At 34.5% G+C, this 25,828-nt stretch overlaps 1 protein-coding gene and 2 long non-coding RNA genes across 10 annotated transcripts; 1 reads left to right on the forward strand and 2 right to left on the reverse strand.

Annotated features, from left to right (window-relative positions):
• Positions 1-394: 394 nt before the first annotated feature.
• LOC124457528 lies at positions 395-5,887 on the reverse strand. 5 transcript variants are annotated; one of them, XR_006952644.1, is made up of 8 exons: positions 5,807-5,887; positions 2,654-2,973; positions 2,479-2,586; positions 2,303-2,383; positions 1,535-1,631; positions 1,193-1,420; positions 1,030-1,082; positions 395-694 (listed from the first exon to the last, which is right to left on the reverse strand). It is a non-coding gene; the product is annotated as an uncharacterized LOC124457528 (long non-coding RNA). The 5 variants fall into 5 exon arrangements; XR_006952642.1 differs by having other exon boundaries at positions 1,535-2,383; positions 2,662-2,973; XR_006952643.1 differs by having other exon boundaries at positions 1,535-2,350.
• Positions 5,888-5,898: 11 nt separating this feature from the next.
• On the forward strand, positions 5,899-25,472 carry LOC124457527 (beta-1,3-galactosyltransferase 6-like). Of its 4 annotated transcripts, none has more exons than XM_047007760.1 (3): positions 5,899-6,620; positions 23,357-23,496; positions 24,629-25,472. In XM_047007760.1, exons 1-3 carry the CDS (start codon positions 6,149-6,151, stop codon positions 24,629-24,631), a joined length of 615 nt encoding a protein of 204 aa, XP_046863716.1. In that variant the 5' UTR covers positions 5,899-6,148; the 3' UTR covers positions 24,632-25,472. The 4 variants fall into 4 exon arrangements, with proteins under 4 accessions (XP_046863716.1, XP_046863714.1, XP_046863715.1 ...); XM_047007758.1 differs by lacking the exon at positions 24,629-25,472 and adding an exon at positions 23,890-24,032 and having other exon boundaries at positions 23,357-23,522; XM_047007759.1 differs by lacking the exon at positions 24,629-25,472 and adding an exon at positions 23,890-24,032.
• Positions 8,753-17,659, reverse strand: LOC124457529. Its single transcript, XR_006952645.1, has 3 exons — positions 17,578-17,659; positions 13,021-13,031; positions 8,753-8,763 (listed from the first exon to the last, which is right to left on the reverse strand). It is a non-coding gene; the product is annotated as an uncharacterized LOC124457529 (long non-coding RNA).
• Positions 25,473-25,828: the final 356 nt, after the last annotated feature.

Raw genomic sequence — 25,828 nt, forward strand, 5'->3', positions numbered from 1 at the left:
AACGTAGTCAAGTTTGTTCGCGTCTTTAGTGATTTCCTCGAGATGTTTGTGTCAGATTCGGTTGTGTTGGGATGGAGTTGTTTCTAAGATCTTCATTCTTGTAATAATCGACGAAGTTCGTGGTGTCATTTTGTTCTATATCCGGATGTTGCTTTTGATGACTTCCTTAATAGAATTAACGTCTGATTGTGTAGTGTATGTTGTTACGGATTCTCGATGTTCTTGTAGTTTATGTCGGTAGATTCGTAAGCGTTGTTGGCATCTCTCCAAGCAGACCCCAGCATAACGACCAACAACCGCATCAACCAGAAAATGAAAGAACTGAAAGACAAAAAGAAACAGAACGAAAGCGATTACAGAACAATCCGACACAATGTCACATCCACCGCCAAAGTCTATGGACTACTTTTTGATTTTAATTTTTTGATTTTGAAGTACTTCTTTCAGTGTCCTTATTCAAGGATTTTTCAAGGGTTTTAAGTACCTTTTAAGCACAAACCCTAATTATAAATCAAACGAAATATTAATGCCCATAGTTTGCAAATAGACAATTTCGCAAAATTAGCTACAAACGTTTTCCACAGTTGGCTATTTCAGACAACCATATTTGAAGTTTCCCTCGACATTCTGCGATGCTCATTTCACTCAACAGAGCATCAAGTTCTTTCTGGTTTTCTTAAAGCAAATTCTTTATCTTAAAAAAACATACGTACGACCAGTAAGTTTTCTATTACTTTTGATAGCTGTGTAGAATGATACAATCAGTGTCAGATAAAACATAACAGGAACATGCTGAAATCTGTTTCTTGCAAAGGACTACAGGTAATTTCAAAATTTTTAACTTATTCCAATGGAAGACATGCTCTGTGATGCTTCATTATAGCCTGTAAATGTTACAGGATATTATGCATTTACATTGTTTAGGAAGTCGTCAAGAACTTCATGTGTAAGAGAAAAATACGTACATGCAGCATGCATATATTTTGTTATCGAGCCCAATCTTGATATATAACTATTTATTTGCTCTACCTCCTCTCCTGTAGTGTAACCAGTTTCTTGCTGCCAGGGCCCTCCTAATGTAACTTTAAAATAATAACAAAATACATACCTAAATCATGGCTCGATTCAAGGCAATAACAAACACAAAAAAGGATATAGAGCAATAATAATAATTTTCAACTACGTCCAGTACTTGCAGATAATATCTTGCCAAAGAATTTGCGAGGAACTAGTTTGTTCATTTGAATGTAATGGGTATACCCATACAACTCTCCTTGGTGCATATCAACAGCATCTTGAGCTATTGAATGGCGACAACCAGCAACCACCAAACCAGTTTTGTCAAGCTTTGACAGAGAATTAGTGGTATTTTTGCAGCTTTCCAGTGGGAAGTTCCACAGTATGAGTTTGCAGACTGCCCCTGGATAAGAAATATTTCAATACTTGATTGTTTGAATAATTCTGCATTCCCTGACTTTAACTTTCTAATACGTACAAATATGTATATACTATTAAAGATATTCAGGCAAATGACCTTCGCTGACTTGTGGGAATAAACACTCCTTAGATGCTCCTTGACAGGTTCGTCCTCTTTAATAAACACATTAAGGTAGTAACATTTTCTTCCCCTTCTATAAAACAACAATAAAGCTGAAAGCCGTTTCATTTACATCTCATTCATTTGACTTCACACAACATAGTACAAATGTTTCACTGCTAAAACAGGTAACATCGAAACACAAGCAATGCACATTATTAAAATTACAAAAATTTTACTTACATTTCTAATAAAAAACACAGTACATTGGAACACATTTGTAGCGATAGAGTTTAGCATTACCATCAAAATGACAGTAATGCCGGGATATATAGCAACTGGGGCATTGTATCCATTCCCCCACAATTAAGTCAATTTCATGACAAACAAACACTACTCTTTGAATACACGATGGAAAACTCTAGGTTTAATAACATCTGACTGGAAATGAAAATGAAAATAAACAATGCCTTCAGTCAAATAAAACACCTTCTACGTTAATTAAAAAAGCTGCAATTTACTTTGACTAAGTAAATTATTTCAGTTAGGTACTTTAATATGAAGCATCTTCGTTATAAAACAACATCTTATACTATTGAGATTTTACACTGTTCTTTGAAGTGGACACTGACCCCAAAGATTTTAAAATGCCGATTCGGATTTGCCAGGCATGTGCTTTCTGATGGAATCCCACATTCTAATTACATCTTCACTGAAAACATAGTTAAAATTTGTGGGGCTACCAGGACAATATCCTTCACTTACTACTTTCTCCATCACCATTGGTGAAAATGCTGATTGCAGTATGAGCAACTGTATGAAAATGAATACAATGTTTCTGCTCTACTAAAACACCAAAAAAATTATGTTTAACTTATAAAATATTACTATTTAGGCAAAATACATTTATATGACAATAATTTCACCTCGCAATTACTTACCATTCATTGTGAGTACAATACACATGTCGTCACTTGGAATAATGGATAATTCATTCTTAGAGTTACAATTTATACACTCTTTACAAAACAGAAATGGTGCATATCGTTCTAAAAAGAAAACTATTTTTTAGAATGCCTGATTTGTCCTTTCATCATGATCATAAAACATACTAACTAACAAACCCCAACTGCCCATTTGACGAGAATGTTTCAGTTGTGGAAACTGACTGGTAGAAACCATTAAACCAAGCCACACTGTCATGTAATGGTTTACTATTATGGGTGACAACATCACAACTTGAGCATAATAAGACAGTGGGACCACATTGTCGACACCTGATTACCGCTCTCTTTTCTTTACCAAAAACCACATGGTTTCTTGTGGGGGAATCGCATGACATTTAAGGACAGCATAAATTATATCAGCTCTACTCTTCTCCAATGCAGCATCCACTGATTGCATCTTTTTTATCTATCTTGATATTCAGGGGCGATCTAGGATTTTTTAAACATCAGTCATAAAACGTCAGAGGCGCTCCGGACCATAATGGGGGTTCTGAGGCATTCTTCCCTGAGAACTTTTGAATTTCAGAGCCTTGAAAATGCCATTATCAGCGTTTTAGAGCAATACAAAATGCATTTTGTGGGCATCGTTTTAGGGTAAAAACAACACATTTTGCTTACGTTTTTCAAAAAAAAAATAAAGTGAAGAATACTTGAATGTTTTGCCAAATATTTAGGCTCATTATCATGCCAAATGTATGGCTCATTAGCATGTCTAGGAAGGTAAAATTTATTTTACAATAATACTGTTCAAAAACAGATACAGTCTTTAAAATTTCTACCAAGTTGTCAGGCATAGACCCGCTAGATACAACTATTCAAACCTCTATGTAATGAGTTAAGTTAGAAATTTGGTACTACAAGTGACAGTTCATAGATATAGAAAAGCTCATACTTCAAACCATGAAAGTTTATTGTAACCCTTTACCTATCTCCACATCAGTGCCAGCAAATTCACATTTTGAGAAAAAACTCAAAATTTTTTTCTTCTAAAGATTAAGCAAAATTTATCAGAGTGAAAATTTGCAGTTAAGGACAGTTTAATGCCACAAATGTTTATTAAGCATTTCACTAAACTATTATCTTCTGTGAGAGTATATGCAAGGTGTGCTATATAGCAATCATTAGTAGCATTGTATTAGCAAATACAAACAGAATGTAACCACCATGTCTTTAATTATATAATTACATGAATGTTAAAATTGGTTCATGTGTCATGCTTACTGGTTATGATAAATATCTTTTCATATGATCAAAGCTCGTTTAAATGTAAATCTGAAATAATTTAGTTTAGAAATTATAATGATCATCAGAAAAATTACCTAGTGATCATGAAAATACTTTGCTGTTTTGGCAAATTTCAAGGTTTATCTGCATACATTGAAGACATTTTACTTTGGAATTTATGGCAAACAATCTTGTATAAGCCATAGATTAACACACCTTTACATCTCTACATAGGTGGTCAATTAGAAAATGGGACAATATGTGACATGGGACAACATTTCATGTAGGTGAAATACTCAGGTTTAATACCATTCCAGTCAAATTGTCAAAATAAAAAACTTCATGGATCAGAAGACTCAAAATCATAGGTTATAGTAAACAGCTTCTCATGTAATCAATGTTAGTTTTCTCAAATCTTAAACAATATGTATTATAACTGTCTAATGATTGAATGATCAATGATCATAAACTGAAAAGCCCCAAACATTTGTTTATGATAAAGTAAATAAGAGTATGGCGCCTTATGGCTACAGATTTTTTGTCCATTGAAATAAATTTGCAGGAATGTAGGATTTCACTTCCATATAATGGTCACGATCCCCCAAGAATTAAAGAAATCATAGCGAAAAGTCGCGGCAACAACAGTTTTAGAAGCATCAATCTGTTTACTATACGCCAAATTAACATAAGTCGCATCACACACTCGCATAAATTGACTTTGATATATTACATTCATGCATACACTTCAGTTGTCTTTACTTACGATTTTGGATGTAAATTTCTGTTGATAAAACTCAAAAGAATGTTGGCTTGCTTTTTAACATCAATGACTGAAATGTCGCTCCCGAGATCGTATTTGCCAAACATTTACAATTCAACCATAAATTATTCGCCCTCTTGAAAAAATTCACAGTTTGGACAGCAGCATTCATGTCAATATATGAATTTGTAAAGATTTCTATAAATTCCATCTGATTGTAGTTTAGTTTCTATCATGCTTATAAAATTACTATGAAACGATCAAACATTCAATTCAGACAGTGAGCTTGACTGTGTTAGTTCAGTTGGCTGTCAGTCGAAATCCGTCAAACCAATCATAATAAAACAAAAATTCAAATGAACCAATTGTAAGATAGCAATTGGATTCCTTTATACGTCCGGCCACCCCTATTATCAGTCGAGACCATTCCAGACTGTCCACTGATCTGGCCATTGACCAATAAAATAAGCGTTTTTGGCGTGCATAGACTCCTTTATCCGTCGAGCCAGTCAAGCCACCCGCTTATCAGTCGGTCATTCCAGGTCAATTAAAATTCAACTGATCTGGTTACCAACGAGATATTCATTGGATTAGTCATTAGTTTTCAATAATAAATAAAGCTGGATTTTTATCACGAAGTAAATGCGATGATAAAGTAAGAAAAATTAATGAATTTTTAATTAATATGAATAGGTAATTTTAGAATTTCAAACATCTGTTGCGCGACGGATTTGACATACTCTATATCCGCCCCTGTTGATATTCCATTGAAAGATTCCATCTAGTTAATTCTTCACAGCTAGCAATACAATTCTCTAAATTTTTTGTATGTAATAAATATAGCTCTCATTTGTGATAGCAACCAATTTAACAAGTTCGATTCTAAATAATGAAACGACTAACTTAAGAGGCAAGTTATCTTGCATTATGATATAAAACATTTCAAAATGAAATAAAAACACAAAAATTTGAATAAAGGCAACAAGCTTGGTATAGTAATATTTGTGCTTGTTTAAATAAATATTGTATCAATTTTATAAATTGTGGGTCAAACACTGAAAGAATAATTTTCTTGGGTTATTGCAGTGATTTATCTTATTGAATGTCAAGTATTTATGCAGCCTAAATTTAAGCAGGTTTTGAGATGATTCAGTGATTATTTGGTGATGAAGCTAAATCACTTTGCTATAATGTTTAAAACTAACTAGACTTCATCAAAGTTCATTGGTCTTCATAAATATTTTCACAGTGTCTAAAACTATAAGAAAACCAACAAACCTCTTAATGATGAAGGGCCTTCATCAAGAATACTCTCCCAACATCAGATGACACAAGATGAAATCACCTTTGCTGTGCTAATTAATGCTAATTGCTGTGCTTAAACGCCTACAAAGTGAAACCACTGGACCATACTATAATTCTTCATCTTAAGTGCTCTGCTATATTTGACTTATGAAGATTAATATTTCAATTCTTTAAAGATGGGCTTTTACAAAAAAATAACGAAGGCAGTTTGTTTTGTGAGTTTTTTATTTGTGATAATATTTGTAATTTCGAAGGCTTTTTGCCGTGGAAAAACAAACAGTCTGTGTTTACCAGCTGAATGAAGATATTGTGCGAATGAACAGCCAAGTTGACATTTCAAACAAAGTACAGCCTGATAGTGATTTAAGTAAAATTTCAGTATTCTTATTTCTGGGAATAGTATCAGCTCCTATCCGAATTGATCGGCGGAGGGCAGTTCGAGAAACTTGGTGGAAAAAATGTCAAGAAAATGAGGAAGTTGCTTGTTTCTTTGTCACTGATGCACAAGATAATAAAGGGTTGCCGTTGCTTAACGATGTATTGGCTCCATTGCATCAAGAAAATAGTAAACATAACGACCTTATATTTGCAGAATCGCCATCAGGCAGAAATCTTGGTCGACGAATCCTTTGGCTGTTTCAATGGGTAAATGAACGCTATGATTTTAAGTACATTTTGAAACTTGACGATGATTATTTCATATGCTTCGACAAGTTGATGGTGGAATTAAAATATTACAGACCAAGAAAATTTCTTGTGTGGGGAGAATTGCATTGCCGACGAAGAGGTAAATATATTTCAAAATATATCATTCCACTGCAATGATAATTACAGCAAACAGTCCTATTCCTTAGTCACAACTATTTTTATCTCCATGTTATAGCGTGAGCTTATGTTGTATACAAACTTAACAAATTGTGCATCAATAAAGCTCAAAATTTGTATGAATTGATTACAGACGTAGTATATTTAGATGAAAGAATATGCAACCGACGTAGTTTCATGTTTTGTGACGGTATTGCATACGTGGCCAAGGTGGAGCCATATCACTTTTTGTAAATTGCTGCATTAAAATGCAACAAAATTTACATTTTAGTGCTTTCCGGAAATGTTTGTTTATTACCAGATATCAAAATAATCCTAAATAACAATAATCCCTAATACTAAAGCTAAGAGAGAAACAATTTCTAACATTAGATAACTTTAAATGTGTACTTTAAGCCGGTATAAGTTTATTACTCTTCTACCTCTCGCTAATGACTAATAGAACTATAATCAGACTTCGACTTAAGGTAGCTCTCGTTTAATTTTCAATTCTATTACGTTATTAGCTATAGTCGTTACGCAGTTGTAGGAGGCTTCAGAGCAAACATTGTACCAATATTTGGAATGACAAACAAACAAGCCATCATAAAATCACGAAGGAAACCATCATAATTAAAAATGAATAAATCAGAAAACTATATACAGACACTCGTCAGGTCAAGGTCTCTAAAACAGAGTTCCCAAAATTAAAACTTTGTGTATTGAAATTATAAAAACTATGAAAAGTTTGTTCATTTGACCATCCTGCAGCACACATTATATCTTTTATATCATGGTTTTTTGAAGCAAGATGAGAAGTTGAGGCCGCCCTTGTACTATGACTTGTATAAATAGATGTGTCAATACCAGCATCAGTCATAAAACGTTTCACCCAATGTGAAGAAGTTTCAGTGGAAATAGGGCGGTGTGTTTTTATAAAAGGAAGATAGGAAGTTTTTTATTGTCACCACTTACTGGGGCCGTACATTTTAAATATTCCAAAATATGACTGGCTACACATAATCTTCTTTCGGCGGAGCAGGAAAAATATTAATGGTTGTTGATAAGTACCAGTTCTCGAATGTTTAAGCTTTACTGTTAAATAAGTAACCTTAGAGTCTTCAATTACCATATGATCTATAGACAATTTATTAATTGTTTGGCATTTTGCCTATTTAAGAGGGACAGGAGGAAAGCAAGAATGTGAGACAGTTCTTTGAGGGGGGGTTGATACCAGAGTTTCCTGGCGACGGAGATAGTTTAATGCAATGTTTACATCCCATTTCAAGCAATATTTTGGTAATGATGGCCGAGTTTCGTATTTACCTTTCATTAATCGTTTGACAATTGGCAACCTTTCGAATGGCGTATTGTTGCCTTCCCATGTGAGGATTGAAGATAAAGCACTTCTAGCCGTATTAATTCAACTATATGATAGTCCTGACTTATATAATTTTGATAGAAAAGTGAAAGCCATGGGCAAAGGGGGAGAGGGTTACGATATCGCAATCATTAGTACGACAAAATTCAAACCATATTTTAGCTGTTGACTGGTATGCGTTCTCGTGCGATCACGCCTTGAGTTTAGAATAATGTCTCTTGTGTCCGTTGAGAACCCTTTTACTTGTAGTTTACGCCTGATAAAAGACAGATAATAATGTTCAGTTTCTTGTGTAATGGGTGCTTGAGATTGGGTTGAGAAGGCAGAACTAGGAAGTCGGTTTTCGGTGGTAAGAGTTGAGGCGGTTTCTCTAATATTTGTACTAACAATGGTACCAACTCTAAGTTGGCCAGTCTGGAAAAACTAAAATTCCCCTGGCCTTTTCTTCTATTATCTTGCAGATGGCTTGCAGTATGCAGCTGAATGGGGGAAAACAACAGAAATTTTTATTTTTCCAGTTTGTACTAAAAGCATCAATAGCATGTTCGTAAGGGTTTAGTCTATAAGAAACGTAGTGACCAAATTGATGATTTAAGCGCGAAGTGCAAACAGATCGATGTCAGGAAGGAAAACAAATTGCGTCAGAGCTGGGACAAATACGTCAGATTAAGTGTCCAATCAGTGTCAATCTTTTTATTTCGTGATTCTTTATCGGCGATCACATTCTGCGTCCTTGGTATAAACGCTGCAGTTAACCACATATTATTGTGTTCACATAATAACCAAATGCAACGAGCAGTATCATTGCAGGATGCACTATTACTTGTGCCTTAGTTGTTAATAACAGAGATAGCAGTGGTGTTATGAATCATACATGTTTGTCAGCAAGAGAACAATGAAATTTTTTTAAAACAAAATAGGCAGCTAGAAGTTCTAGGTAGTTGATATCCTTTGACTTTCCCAAATTACTCCAGAATGCGCCAGTTCTTTGGTTCCACAAAACACCACCCCAACCAGAAAGTGATGCATCTAAGTGAACTACTACATCTCCCGCCGGAGTATGAACTAAATGCTTCGCATGTGGTAGTGATAACTGCCACAAATTTAATTCGTCAATTTATTTAGAGGATAAAGCCATGCACACATCAAATTTCCGTCGAGTTTGTTTCAGCGCGAATATTTTGTCATTTTCAACTGATCTATAATGGCATTCGCCATATTTTTCTGCAGGAAAGCAAGAAATTAGCAAGCCAATTACTCGAACAACTTCGCGTATGGTATATTTTGTGTTGAAAAGAGCACTAATTCGAGAGGTGATTTTGGAAAATTTTTCCGAGGATAGTTGTATTTTCATAGTGGTCGAGTCTAAAGCCTGCTTTCCTCTAGCCACGTATCGTAACGTATCGTAGTAAAACGTAACATGCCGCATGCGTGCTTGCGCCTATTGACCATCAAATTCATAAGAACGCATGCACCCTATTACGTTTTGTACGATACGTTACGATACGTGGTTAGTGGAAAACAGGCTTAACTCAAATCTAAAAAAGGCAGTTTTCTGTTGCGGGAAGAAGGAAGATTTTTCTACGTGAATGATAAAACTTAAACTTAAAAACAATTTAATGGCTTCTATAATCGTTTTTGCGCATCCTTCGTATGTTGTTGCAAAATTCAATATGTCATCTATGTATACTATTAAACCCCGTATGAAAATTTTAAAAGCTTTAACTAATATTCAGCTATATTAACACCATAGTATGCATCTCTCAGATCTAGTGATACCATCCAGCACCCGTTTGAGATAAATGATAGTGCAGTATGGATAGAATGCATTTTGAAATTAATCCTATTTACATATTTGTTCAATTTTTTCAAATTAAGAATTAATCTGACCTTGTCATTTTTCCTTGAAACGGAAAAAACAGGTGAGATGAACTCATCCTGTTCAGAGTGGATCATATTATGACGTGTTTCGCCAGGAGTTTTGAGATTTCCGTTTTAATCTTAAGCGCGTGTTCATTGCATATGTATAGACTTGTTTGACCTAATTTGACAATATGAGGACTTTGGGACAAAATCAATTATATCGCTTTTTACCATCTGTAATATTTGTGGATCAGATGTCAATTATTGCCATTTTTGAAGAAAACGACGTATTTGTCCCCCCGTTAATAATTGTACATTGCGTGTAAGTGTTGGTAATATTTTTGCTGTAAAATAGTGAGGAAAGTTATTGACCTGTAAATCTATTGATGAGTCTGTTGTCTGAATTGAAGGCGGAATGGTTGCCGAAATTGTTGTTGCTAGGGAGAGAAGTTACCCCTCCCCCTTCTGGAGAAAAAATTAGTTCGCTTTGCGGGTTGGCATGGCACGAAACGTGGGCGAGGTGTGAAATCGCTGGTTGGCATTTTGCCTTGCCATTTGGCATCAGTCATGATTTTGTTTAGGTTATTACCAAACAGAAATTCCTCAGGTTTATTTGAGCGGTTACACATAGGTTTTAATTTGCAACTAAGAAGCGGACGGATTGAATCTCGACGCTTGTATGACAGCTCAAGTTTACATGCCCTAATAAGGTAACGGCATGAAAGAGCCTGGGCAGGATGACCTGAAAATCTGGAAAAGACTTCGTCTCTCTACATTTTAATAAGTTATCGACAGTAACTGAGGGAGAACTTGCCACACGCGCAATAGAATCTTGTAGAACTGCGGTGCGCAAATCCCCCTGACGATGGAAGTTTTTAAGGCTTGACCATATAGGCTCATTGACCTTGGGCACAGTACGTTTGTCACAATTTTGTGTAGCTTAGATTTTTCAATTATTGTTCTGCGCTTTTCAAGACCAATATTTTAATAAAATTTTTCATTTGTATTTTGAGTGATTTTGGGATGAATCGCTTGACAGCATGCATTTTAAGGTCTTAACAAAACGTCGATTTTTTGCAAAAAGTCATCATTATTTGAATCAATATAATCGAAATCATTTCCACCAAACAAATTAACAACATCGTCATTGTTTTGCTAAATATTAGTTGCGTCAGTGGCTGAATTACCTAAAACTTCCTCTGAGTTTGGCGCACGTGCTTCCTCTGAAGTTGGTGTGTTGCCTTTCTCTGAGTCAAGCATTATTGAGTCTTCTGACTCGACATCATTAAAAATATTTTGTTTTGGCGCAAAGGTTGTAAAGCTCTAAGTAATTTATTGGTTTCTGCAATGGTATTTTGTATTGCAGAAGGCATACCAAATAAAGAAGAGCTTTCAGTTGGAGGCGCGATTGGTTGGACGTCAAGAGTAAGCTCGCAGTCGGACATCTTTTCACAAATAAATCAAAACGTAAATGCAGCTAGACTAAAGAAACTTAGCTTCTTAAATTCCAAGGTAAAGGAAACTTCTTCCTACACAAAAAATCAAAAATCCACGAGGAGTGATAACCAAAGCGTGCTAACTTGTTCACATGTACAGCACAACTGGTTAACTCATGCGCAGTGCTCTCTCTCTCTCTCTCTTACAGCTACGTAACAACTATAGCTAATGACGTAAAGAATTGATCTCTATGTCTGGACTGAAAGTCTCAGACAATGTGAAATATGTGAGTTTCAATCGATGAATACTGAGATCGTTTGTTTTCGCGAATGATAACGTTCCTCAGTTTTACTGACGATTGCTAAGATTTGTTTATTTGACAATTGTTCAAGATTTTATACAAATGAAAGCGATCGCAAATAATATTTATATCTCGTTCAGGCGAAAACGATCCAAATATATTTATATCTCGTTCGTACGGTGGCCCGTATCTGCAATCACAAATTAATTTGTCAATGCACAACATTCCCTTAAATTCAAAAATATTTGATACAAAAATAATGTGCTGAATGCACAACAAATTTACCACGATACAAATTAAAATAAAAGTTATAAACAAATTGAATATTGCAATGCTAAATAAAACTGATGAAATGCACAAAACCTGTTGTTGCAATGCAAAATCAAAGTTCAATAGCAAAGCCTACCGGTCATATGTACAGGAGACTGGGAACGAGAAATCTTAACCGGGGGGTGACAATATAAGGATTTTTGTTTATTGCCTTGTATATTAAAATTACTATCAACAACCACAAACTAAAAACTACTGTGAAATTGGCACCACAATGGGCACCACATTCAACACAACAATCATCACAACATTCATCACTACATTCAACTAAAATCTATCATGCAAAATGATAAATTGAAAAATCGTCTTTAAAACACATTTCCCATCAAATACAATAGTAAAAAACAATTCTTAACTACTTATTACTATTTTACTGTCCTTAAACATCACAAAAATGTATAAATGTCAAAAATTAAAGAAAACACTCAGCTTTATTTTACAGTGTACTTTTCATTTCTCTTATTTAGCGTATAATTCAAAAAACACGCGGTAGAGTTTTTTAAACTTGGTCATATGGTAGATATTTGAACTGTCTAAAATATATCCAAAATCTGTAAAGTGCACAAAAAAATAAAAAGAATAAAATTCATTAAGAATGTACTTTGGTATAAACTGTGAAATTGCCACCACATTCGACAAACGCGCGATGACTCAAATGCGCGTAATAAATGCATATTTAAGTTCAGAATTCCAGTTTTTAGCAAACAAAGGCATATTAATCAAAACATATACGGTATGATTTTTTAAACTTTTGCATATGGTATATATTTTTATTGTCTATAACATATCCAAAATCTGGAGAGTGCACAAAAAAATAAGTTGTAGAAAATTATCGACAAAGTTAGGTGACCCGTATGCGCGTAATATTATATAAGATTATATTACGTGCATTCGTGTCACCTAATTTTGTCGATGTTTTCTACCATTTATGTTTTGTTCACTTTCTAAATTTTGGATATATTTTAGACAATAAAAATTCTATATTATTCTTGAGTTTAAAAAAATGCTACTAAGTAGTTTTTTAGCTATAGAGCTGTTTGTCGAATGTGGTGCCAACTTCACAGTTTATACCAGAGTACATTCTTAATGAATTTTATTCCTTCTATATTTATGTGCACTCTCCAGAATTTGCATATGTTATAGACAATAAAAATATCTACAATATTGCCAAATTAAAAAAATTCTACTGTGTAGTTTTTCATTTATAGGCCTTTGTCTGTTAAAGAACCGGAATTCGTAACTTAATTATTCAAGATTGTTTTACGCGCATTTAAGTCATCCAACTTTGTCGATAAATAATAATAGCTAATCTTTATTGGCGATGCCAACATCACTGAAAAGCGGTTTACAGAGGGGTCCTATAAAAGTAACTACTAAAAAATAGAAAGAAAAAGAAATACAAATCGAAAAATATGAAGTTAAATTTACAACATTTGAAAATTAACATTCTAAAAACGAAACTAATTAAAATAGTGCTTTCTTGATACCACGCTTAAAATGTCTTAAGGCGGGCACATCTCTTAGGGAAAGGGGTAAGGCATTCCAAACGTCCGATGCAAAATTTATTGTTATCCAGTGCCCCCATATTTTGTTTGCGAATGATTTGTGGATATTTCGCTTTGATCGTGTAATATAGTTATGGTAGTTACTGTTAAAACAGCAGTGAAAAGTGTGCATGAAAAGGTTATTAACTACCTTAAACATAAAATAGCACGATGCACGGCTTTCCGCCTTTTAGAGGTTTCCAATGGAGCTTTAAAAGTGCATCGCGCATGGAAGCAGTAGGGATCGATGTTTTCTACCATTTAAATTTTTGTACACTTTCTAAATGTTTGATTTATATTTTAGATAATATAAATTCTATAATATACTTGAGTTTAAAAAAATTCTACTGTGTAGTTTTTTTGCTATAGAGCTGTTTGTCGAACGTGGTGCCAACTTCACAGTTTATATTAAAGTACATTCTCGTTCCCAGTCTCCTGTAGATATGACCGGTAGCCTTTGTTATTGTATTTCATGAGGAACGTGTTTTAAAGACGATTTTTCAATTTATCATTTTGAATGACAAATTTAGTTGAATGTGGTGATGATTGTGGTGATGAATGTTGTGATGATTGTAGTGTTGAGTGTGGTAGCCATTGAGTTCTATAAGACCTGGAGGGGAAATGTCAACCAAATTACTATAAATTATCAGCGCGCGGCCGCGTGGTCAGAAACATGGCGGATTTTGGTTGTCAAAGTCAGCGGAAAGACGCTGGCTCATAAAATAATTTTTTTTGCCCACCCAGATTTGACAACCACAATTGCGATTATATAAAATGTCAATGCCAAGCACAAAAACTTTTAGAAATTTTATCTTTAAAACATGCTGCAAACTTGTTTGGTATAAGGATGCTGAAGTAATGCCAGAAAAGGAAACATTTCATGACAACGGTAAGCAGCGTAAGATTGTTTACCAATTAAAGTGTTCAGTGTTTTGTTTTAAGTCAATACTTGAAGTGTGATGGCATATATTTTGTGGATGTTTTTAGTCCTAAGTTATAATTTAAAGTTTGTTTATCCAGTCTTATTTGTTCTTTACTTAATCGCTTGCTAGACGAAGCAAAGCAACCAATTCTTATCGAGATATTCGTATCTTATAACTCCTTGTTTATACTGAGTTTACCTCCAAGAAATGGAGGATTTTTTCATGATATTTTTCTGAAAATATGAAGCAAATATTAAGAACAGAGCGGTATTGAAATCACATGTAGTGCAGTATTAATTGATGAACTCTTTGGTACATGTACAATAAAAAATACCTGTATTAAATAGCTAGCCTGGACAATTTGACAGATTTTGAACAATCATGATGATGGTGTGTGAAGGTTGGCTTTATGCTAACAGTATTATAAATGCCATATGGATTTCTGTAAATGAATTGTTTGTTATAGTAAACAGGTTAGTGCATCAAAACCAAGATAAAAACTAATTTGTTCAATAATGTGCCAAATTATGCTCCTACGTTGAAATATTTGCTCAAGAAAAGCTTATAATGACATGCACGAAACATTAAACACAGTACTGCATCATCTGACAAAATCCATACGTTTTTCAATTCCAGATGATTAAAAATTCACATAAGATGCATTGGTTGCAATGAAGTTGAATGTGGAAGAAGCAAAAATTGATGGCAAAGCACTTTTTATGTCTTATGAAGAATTACAATATTATTTGAAAGAATAAGAATAGCAATCTAGTAAAAGAAGTTACATCTGTCTTCAACACGAGACTTTTCCAATTATGTATAGTTTCTTTGTACAAAATATTATTTTAGATAAACTTAATTTATAAGTCATTCACTGATATTTTTAACAAAAGACAAAAAGGAAAATTCAAAAAACTGATGTAAAATTCAAAAGTTTGTCAAGTTGTTTGAACCTAGGAAAAATAAGTATAGGTAACTGAAATTTATAAGGACACAAGAGAAAAGTAGTGCAAGAAGGTTAGCATTTTTGAGAATTAATATGTTCTTCTTGACATACATTACACAAGGCCATAATATGATAAATAATGACTATACAATAAGAACTATACAACATGCTAAATATCTTCACCTACATTATAATTATTTAAACAGGTTTGCCTTCATGCAGCAATAATAAAAGTGTTATGTCAGAGAAACCAAATCACTTTAATTTAAGAAATCGTGTTTTCAATGGGAAATTAATGTAGCTCTGTTCAGTAGTAGATCCATAGTTGTCAAAGACAATCCAGTTTGGAAAATCTTGGCTTAAAAAAGAACCTGCAACATGATTATAGAATTTCTGAATTTCGTTCTTTTGCTCTCCTAGTTCAAGATATTTTCTTCATAAGATCTTCGTAGTTTTATCAGAATATCATAATACCTTATAAGACACACAGAATCACTCCTAACAAAAAAAACTCAAAAATACATTCCTACTAATATGTTCCCGGTCGTAGGGTAAGCTAACTTTTCTAACTCATTTGTGTACATTTTAACTAAGATTTACCTATTCAAGAAAAACAGTTGCGTCAAGCTGTTTACAGACAGTCAAAAGCACAAGTATTGCGCATGGGATTATGCATTAAAGCTTAACGACACTGTTGCCAATGAGGTGCCAGGCGGGATACGGATTCTCAATATAAATATTAGAGCCCAGCATATAATTTTAAACATAGTGATAAACAATTTGCTTTTATAATAAATTCACTCTTTTAATAAATTCCATAAAACCAAGTTGTTTATAACTATTTATTTGGTTATCGCTTCGTTAGTCATACCTTGAAGCTAGAAGGGATGCAGGCTCCTTGCAAACATTCAGACGTTTGGTGAAAGAACTGAGCCCAGAAGTTGTACATTTAAGAAAGTCTGGCACTCTTCGTCGACGAGTTTATCATTCTCCAGGGCGAAATTATGTTTGGCTTGTGGTCGTCTACGATAAGCTCAAGCCATACAGCTTTCCGGTGCATGGATGTATCGACGGATATAGTCGTAAGGTACTGTGGTTGAAAGTATGCAGAACAAATTATGATCCTGCAGTAACAGGAAAGCATTTTTTACATACTGTCACTAAGTATCAGGGTTTCCCAACTCTATTACGAACAGATAACGTCACTGACGTTATCATGTCTGCCATGCAGGCATATTTAAGAAGCATGTGTGAAGATGATTTGGCTGGTGTTAAGGCACATAGATATGGCTCATCGTCAGCAAATAATCATCAGCAAATGGTGGTCATTCTTAAGAAAGCACAGAAGTAACTGTTGGATGAATTTCTTTAAAGATTCATGCAAGCAGTCAGGAAATAGTGCAATAGCTTAGCCATTAACATAAATCTTAAGGGTGTCAGAGCATGTCTTTGCGCTTGGAATCATTTTCTTGTCATCATGAACAGTTGATGGGACATTTGCTGCACCAGTTGTAAAAATTAACATGTGACTTGGTGTTACCAATGGAATATACTTTTTTTCTTCTTCTGTCAGTTCAATTTCTTCGTCAGCCAATTCTTAAAATAATGTACCTCCTAATTAAAAAAAACACAATTCTTCCTTTACAAAAACCTTCAGTGTCATATAAAATCACATTATCATGGACATGGAGGTAATCAATACTTGACTTATTAGATAATGGCAGTGGTTCATGAGTTAAAATAGATTAGGACAAGTGTTTGCTGTCGCTACTCGGAGTTTCACGCCGTAGGGCGATCTTCAGGCAACATCTGGGTGTAACATGAAAATGTGTGTGCCACGCCTTTATGTGCTCGTAGTAATTCCAAAACCTACACAAAAATTTTTTACCACATTATAGAAAACTAGTCTATAGAAAAAAGGATTTGAAATAGAATACACAGCTAGATATTATTGACTTTCATCTTAGATGATAAACAACTCATTACTCAGCACTGACATTGTAATATTTCAACTCATCAAGCAGGTGATCATATATCGAATTGCATTTGATCACAACAAACCATTCTATAATTTCTATCGAAAAATAGTTTTTATTTGCTAGTTTAAGAGATGATGGTAAACCATCAATCTAAAGAAATTCATAATTTTTTAATGTTAACAACTGCATTATTAGTTATTACGTAAGTTCATTTTTAATTGTTTTCTTGAAAAAACGTTAGGTAACAATGAATCCAATTTGAAGCATGTTATCAATCTTTCATGTTAGTACTCAAAAGCTCTTGTTACGAAAGAGCAATGCATTCGGTCATATGTAATGAAGATTTAATTTCATCACTAAAGGGTACTTCAGTACCAGCTCTTTCCGTTAAATAGCAGAACAAATCTAAGGCCTCCTTGGGACTGTCTGGATATCTGACACCTTCGTGATCCATAACATACTGAAAGTTTTCCTGATATGAACTTTCGTCATTGGTGTCTTCGAAGTGACGCAATTTCATTTCATCAATTTTATCCTGACTGACCCTAACAAGATAGTTAGCACCCCCAGAATCTTTTGGCAAATAAAATAATAAATCAAGAACTCCTGGAGTGGTTTCATGGCGAGATGACCTAATATAATGCGTATTCCAGTACGCTTTCACTTTGTTTAATGATGCTTGAATTACATTTTGGAAACAGAATCATAAGCACTGTCTGTGTAATGCACTTTCAAAGTTCACTGATCCGCTATCCCGTAAATCCTTGAAGAAGTTAATCCACTAATCTGGAAAAGTTAAAGTATGTGATCACAATTAACATAAGACTACTATCACTTTGAACAAGTTTTCATGCCATCTTTTTTAATTTATAAAGTTACTGCGTCTTACATATTTATAATATTGTTGCGATAGATCCTACTTACCAGTACAAGACTTACGAAAATGTGACCACCAGTTTTTAATCCTTTGGTTTCTAATGGATATTGCATATTTATGAGCATTCTCATCATCATGAAAATAACATTGAATGGCTGCAATATCACCATTCTCTGTTTCATAATCTGAACGAGCTAACAAGGGGCATCCACCATGTTCGATCACAATATCCAAAAACAATTTTGTTGACTGTTTTGGATAGTTGTTTGACTTGCATATCTCCAACTACAAAACCTTCCAACTAAAGCCATCAACTGCTGCATGTATAGAGAAGCCAAAGGTTGAGCTTATCATATCCTGTATGGAATTCATATTTATTTACAAAAATCTATGCATCAGTTGTGCTGGCGAGGACATGGGTAAACTCTTCCCCCCCCCTCTATATTTCCTGCACTAAAGCTTCATATATGAGCCTTGAAAACGTTGGTATTATCAAACAGTACATAACATATGTAAATGACATTTAGAGGTGTTTTTCCTTGGCTCCCACCACTGGTATGCACCATGAAATAGACAAAAAAATTTAACATATTCAAGTAAACTGAAATTTATTATCAATATGCCAACAGCGATTGGGCCATAAGACAAGTACTTTCGCCGTTTAAGTTGATTTCCCTTTATTTCCTTACTGGCCTTGGGATCTAGTTCATGGACAACATTAGCCTCAACACTCCGTGGGGCATGTAAATGATGATTTATTTAGTAGATGCCAAATTTTACAGTAACCAGAAAGTTGTCCAGCTCCTTCCATTTCTGTTTATACAATATCCTTGAGATATTGCTCATCAAAATTGACATTTCTTTTCTTTAAGTTATATTTTCGTAGTTTTCTTTTTAATGTGCGGACACACGTCGTAATACCATGATATGTTTTTAATAAATTGATGATGTCATCATACTTGTATCCCAGATGAAAATAGTATTAAATACAATCTTGCTCGTGGTGACAGGCATTTTGTGGAAATTCTGCAAATGCAAGAAATGTATTAATTGAAGTTTTTTTCAAAATGTTCGGTACATTTCCCTGATATCACAATAGTGTATAATAGCTCACACAGGGGATGAATCATACACATAATGACATAATGCATGATCAAATCCTTCACAGACCACCGTTCAGTGATCACTGTTATGATACTATTAAATTTACCAGAAAATTCCTCTCCGCAGTTATGATAGTATTTTGCTGCCTCATTAGTAAACTCCGTGCCACATGCGCTACGAAAATGCGCCATTTAAAGGCCTCACTTTCGCAATACAAGTTTCACTTTGTGGTTTCACTTTGTGGTTTCCGCCGCCATTTTCAATTGCTAGAATTTGATATATTTTAAAACTAGAGCCGGTATTTGCCATTTCTACGGAGAAGGTCCATTTCTACGGAGAAGGTCCATTTCTACGGAGAAGGTCTATGTCTACAGAGAAGGTCCATTTCTAAGGAGAAGGTGTATTTCTACGGAGAAGGTCCATTTCTAAGGAGAAGATCCATTTCTACGGAGAAAGTCTATTTCTACGGAGAAGGTCTATTTCTATCGAGGCCTATTTGTACGGAGAAGGTCCATTTCTATTGATCAAGTTACAGTTAAATAAAAAGACTGCACATGAGTTTTGTGTAAAGAATTCGTGTCCCTTGTGGGGCACCGTAGAAATGAATGCTTAGAACTATGATATTTCAATATGATGCAACTTTTACCTTTTTTAAGAGAATTCCTTACAGTTATTTTCAACATTTCTTCCAACTTTGGTTCTATGCTTTCACCTTCAATATATTGGCAAACTGTACATGAAATAACACGAGGCAGTTCACCACCTTGAAGAATCATTGTGGCAAACATGCGTCCAACCATTTCAAAGTATCCATTCTGAAAAGCCATAACGTTGCATCTGATAAAATTGCCAAGCGACGTACCTGTTATCAAAATTAAAAAAAAATGCATCTTTAGGTGTCACAAGATTTTCACATTGACCTACAAAAGCCTTACTAAAAAACATTTGCTGTCTTTAATGATTGATCCAATAAGTAGGTGAAAAGCCGTCTCCGAGGACCACCATTATCAATCGCAACCTTCTGCTCTTCAGTTTGAATAGCAACAAATGTGACATTCAGGGTGTCTTTTTGTTTCAAAAAGGCTTTTCGCCTTATGGATGGCTCTGTTCTATCCCAAATATTCAGCCTACTGATTACAATTTACCGAAGCTCTCCTGTAACTTCAGCCTTGGCATGTTCTAAAATGTGGTGCATGAGAGATTTGTCATATAAGTTTTGTTTTTCTTCATTAAATTTTTCAAAATGCTGACCACTGTGTGATCATTCATGCTGATCTAATTGTTTTCTTATGACCTCTTTAACAGCTTTGTTCTCATCAAAACCCAATGGCCTGAATAAAAAGAACATGGATACATGTAAAATAAAAACTCAAGCTTAATCAATAGAATACTACTTACATAAAATCTTCCACAGAAAATGACTGAATTACGCCATGATAACTTCAATTTGAACAGCATCTAGTTGGGCATCTAAAGGCTGTAAGCCTTTATTATTTTTATCATATACCAAATATTCGTCATCTACCTCATATTCACTTTGAAAATATTCCGATATTGGAATTTTACTGTCACTACTTTCCTTCAATAGACTCACTGGGCAAAGATACAAATTAATTCGAAAATGGGCTTTGCCTAGATCTTCTTTATATATACCAAAACATATCCACGATCACGAGAGAACTTACTGTCATAATCTTCCCATTTCTTCAAGGCTGCCTGCCGCACCTCTTCATAATTCATACTTTTTCCAACTTTTACTGGAAACATCTTTCCAAAAACTCTTTTGTGCTTCTCTCCCTCGCACTCCATCAGCTCGATATTAAAACGCCGTCCTTAACGTTTTTTGATAAACGGGATTTTTTTAATTTCAGCTCGAAGTGCGAATGTCTCTCGGTTTCCTTCTCCTTCATGAATGTTGATAAACTTGGCAGAGAAACAAACGAACCACCAGAAGGCGAAGTTGTGCAACTAGGAGACGAAGAAGCCGAGACATTGTTAACCGAAGTATTAACTTGCAAATTACGAATCATTATATCACTAGTACTGCTCCTCTTTCTACCACAACTCGGACAGAATATAAAGGAAGCCTACAAACTGTAACCACAACCAGCGCAAAACATTTCGTTCAGCGACAGTTCTCTTATTTTGTCTTATAGCTATAATTCAAACGTGCTGAATTACGAACGAATTACGATTGGTAAACCATCATGTGGTAATCAGACTCTCTTTTTCTATATCACCCCTGGTTAAGATTTGTCGTTCCCGGTCTACCGTAGATATGATTTGTAGGCTTTCTTACAGAACTTTGATTTTGCTTTGCGCTAAATGGTTTTGTGCATTTGGTCATTTTTATTTTGCATTACAATACTCAATTTGTTTCAGGGCCTTTTCTAAGAATTTCTCAGTGGGGTGTGTGTGTGGGGGGGTGGGTGTGTATGGACAAAAGGGTCTAGTATAATATAGTAATATAAGATGTATAGAAATATCCATACGAAACATAATGAAATTATTAATTATTCCCATTATTGTCTTATTCCATACAAACTAAAGTCTGCGAAACGATTTCTTTAATAAGCGTTTGTGTCCTTTTCGAAGTCAAGAAATGTAGATAATGGATGATGCTAGAGATTTGTATTTCGTTGACCCAAGCACATGCGCATTTTATATAAATTAAAAAGAAAATTATGAGATTTAAAATAAGTGACTATCGACATTTTAAATTAGGGAAGGCACTGCCAAATCGTACTTTGCTACAACTAATGTGAACATATCAAAATACAAATCGTGATGAACTCGATGTACCACTTGAAAGTAAAACAAAATAGTTTCTGCTTTTCCGTTCGTAATATTGACCCTGAAATCATTTAATGATCCTTGTCCAAAAGTCGTGCATCAATTGCATCTAGATTTGCTCAGTTATTAATTTGTTCGTATCTACTAATTGTACTACTTGTGCTTCCAGGGAACAATGTTTCTTGTGGAGAGGGCGGTTTGCCATAAACAATAAGTGTGCCTCGTGCTCTGCCTATGTAAGGTCCACTAGTCTAGAGTTTTGATAAAATAGTGCGCTAAAATACCAGGCAGCCAATCTAACCTAAACAGTATCGCATACACCACGTCCCAATCTAAATTGCAACTTCCGTTTACCGAATAATTCCCAACAATATTACTATCAAAATTGTGTTTTTGATGTTTATAGTGTCCGCCATGTTGCTTGTAAGATTGCGGTAAATGGGAATTGTGTGAAATAATAAAGAATATGTGCCATAGGTCAGACATTACAGCATAGGACTTGTCAAGAAATCGCCATGGAAGTACGATTTTTTACGTTTCCTGTTTTGTGACAAATATAATTGATACATTAGAAAATCATATTTTGCACTATAAACGATACAAAATATCGAAGTAGTCACATAAAACAAAGATGCTCAAAAATTTTTTAACAGCATCGAAAATCTGTAATTACATTTTGACGGTGATCATCCACCATCATTTTTTGTGTCATGAGTGTCAAAAAGTTGACAAGCTCATTTCTTTTACAATTTTCAACGTTGCAATGTCAGTGAGAATTTATGAAATTTGATAAAGCTTATAATATTGATAAATTGTTCTCAGAATATTTGTTGAAAGTTTTTCTTTAGCATGTTACACATACAAAAAAAAAATCATGAAAACGCGAGAAATCGCATTTCCGACCTTTCAGCATTAAAATTTTCAGGAGGGAAGCCCAGACTCCTAAACTTGGATTCGCCCGTAATTAAAGGACTGTTTCTGTTTATTTTAATTGTTTTGAAACAGTGCGACAACGTTTTTGTCTGATGAATCTTTAGAAATTCAACTAAATATTTCCACCAAAAGTTTTTGCAAGTGTTGCACGCTGATCACTTTAAAGACACATTCAAAGTGTTAATATTTAATATATCTTGCATATTTAAAGCAATAATTTATCTTGAGGGCTTTATAGCAACATCTCATCCTGTTTAGAAACTTGTCAATTCTTATTATTAGTTAAAATACGTGTTAACATTTTTTAGGGCAGGCGGTGTTTGATGAAGCATTTCTCATCGTTACACCAGATGTGGTTCAATATATTGTTGATCGCAAGAATACTAGCCTCATGTGTCATCCTTGGGGAGGCCAAAGTCTTGGGTATTGGTTAAACGATTTTAAGCAGGTGATTCCCTTTAGTGACAACAAAAGGTTATTATCGCTTGATTCTAAAGTTATGAAAAAAGTTATGCATGAGAAAAAAGTATGTGTAGAAGTTATGGGTCTCCACCATTCTTATCCAAATGATATGAAATTATTTTGGAATTTATATTTGAATGAAACTAGTGATGGGCAAATTAGCGTCCCTCCAGTTATTTACAACTGTAAGTATCGGTTGGAAATGGATGTAAATACTCTTCCACGTTTATATACCCGTCCCAAACCATGCAAAAATAATCCAATTTGGAAAACGGAAAGTTTTTTTAAAGGATCTGAACATAAGTGGAAAAATAAGCGAAACATGGCACTGTAATTGTTTACACCTTTTTAATCATTTTTAGTTTTTATCTTTCGTTAGTGACGACAAAACGTATCGTGGAATACTATCTTTAAGAGAACTAATTAGTTTTCTGCCTGATGTAACCTTAGTTCTTTAATATATAATGTGTAATCATACCTGATATATTGTTGTAGACAATAAATGCCACAATTTTACGACAATTGTTTTTGTACTGTATACTTCACTTGCACAGAACACTTCTACCCACACAGTTTTCCCCAAGTAGCACAAATAGGTTACAACAACGTTATGGTAACTTTCGTATTAGCGAGTTTCCGAAATCACAACGGCGGCGACGTGTTGTCTGAATTTTTTCAAAATTACGCATGCGCAAGTCGGAGGAAACCCAAAACAGACGTTCTTGCGTCACGCCACCGACGTGAATTGAATAAACATCACGTTTCAGCGACTACCGGAGACGAAGGAAGTAAACATGGCTGCGCTGGGTGTTCTGGAGAAACAAAAAAGGAGGAATAGGTTTACTTTGACCAGTGCTATTGCTTAACGCCATTAGTGTAACAAAACTAAGTGCTTTGATGTATATTGGGACGATGTCTTGTGTCATCTGGATGATACTGACAATATTTTTGACTCGAAAATTTATAGCAACAGCCTATATTACAAGAGGTTTATAGAAGTGTTAAATATTTGCTTTTCTTATGCCTAAACGAAAACAAGCGTAGCCTTCACTCTTTAATTCAACTCTTTCGTTACGTGGATAAGCATTAATTGTTTTAATACATGTCTATTTGTTTAGTAAACCCATGGTTTTGAGTTCCTTGCATGATGACTTGTTTGTTCTCGAGATAATTATGTTTGAGCCATGTAATTTCGAGAAAGGTTCACCTGAACGAGGGAATTGTTGGAAAAATATAGCAGAAAGTTTTTGAATCAAATTGCTAATCCTTTGCTCAAAGTTAATGACAGATCTGTTAGAGATAGATTTAAACTGCTGGAGAAAAAATATATAAAAGAAACAAATGAATTGGGTGGAGCATCGAGGATTGCACCAGAGGAAGAAGTTAACATGGAAAAAGGCTTGCTTGAAATAATAGAATCATATAAGGATAGTGATTTGACCAAGCTATTGGAAAAAGAGAAACAAAAAGAGGCAACTGATAATGAAATGCAACAAGCAGATGAGCTTCGGTTGCAATCGCTTAAAACGGTAGGGAAAACTCCAAAAGGAAAAATAGTGATAGAGATGAGACAACACCAAAAAGAATTCGGAGGTCTGATGATACAATAAATTATCTAAGAGAAAAAAGTGAGAGAGAGAATTGCATATGTGACAACAAGAGTTGGAGCTCAAAAAAGCAGAATTGGAGGAGAAAAAGACTTTAGCAGGTGATTATGCAGAAAATGGACAAAATCGAACTTTGCTGCAGCAACAACAACAACTTAACCTTGCATTGATACAATTTTTAGCAAAGCCTAATGAACGCAAATAAATTTCCTATCTTATGACGTTTATCTATGTTTCTGTTGGATAAATTTTTAAGAAACTTTGTGAACTGTTGATATTAATACATATTTTTTTAGAAATAAGACTGTAAACATTAATATTTCATGAAGTACATTTAAGGTACTTTCACCTTAAATTTGTTATTGCCGAAGGACTTTTAGCTATGATTTCTTTAATATTTGCGAATCTTGGCATTTATATGGAAGCGAAATCCTACCTTCCTTCAAATGTATTTCAATGGACAAAAAATCTGTGGCCATAAGGTGCCATACCAATGGGATCACCACTATCCGCCTTCCTCGCAGAAGCTGTCTTGCCACACCTCGAAACACAATCAGTCACAAACAACACAAACATCAAACTATGGAAAGATATGTCGACGACATCTTTGCCATAGTCAAGAAAGAAAAAACTGAACAAATCCTACACACCATAAACAATACCACAAAGAACATTACCCTTACTAAAGAGGAAGGGACGAAGGGGATTTAA

Source organism: Xenia sp. Carnegie-2017, unplaced genomic scaffold, assembly GCF_021976095.1.
Source record: "Xenia sp. Carnegie-2017 unplaced genomic scaffold, XeniaSp_v1 HiC_scaffold_6, whole genome shotgun sequence".
Classification (NCBI taxonomy): domain Eukaryota; kingdom Metazoa; phylum Cnidaria; class Anthozoa; order Malacalcyonacea; family Xeniidae; genus Xenia; species Xenia sp. Carnegie-2017.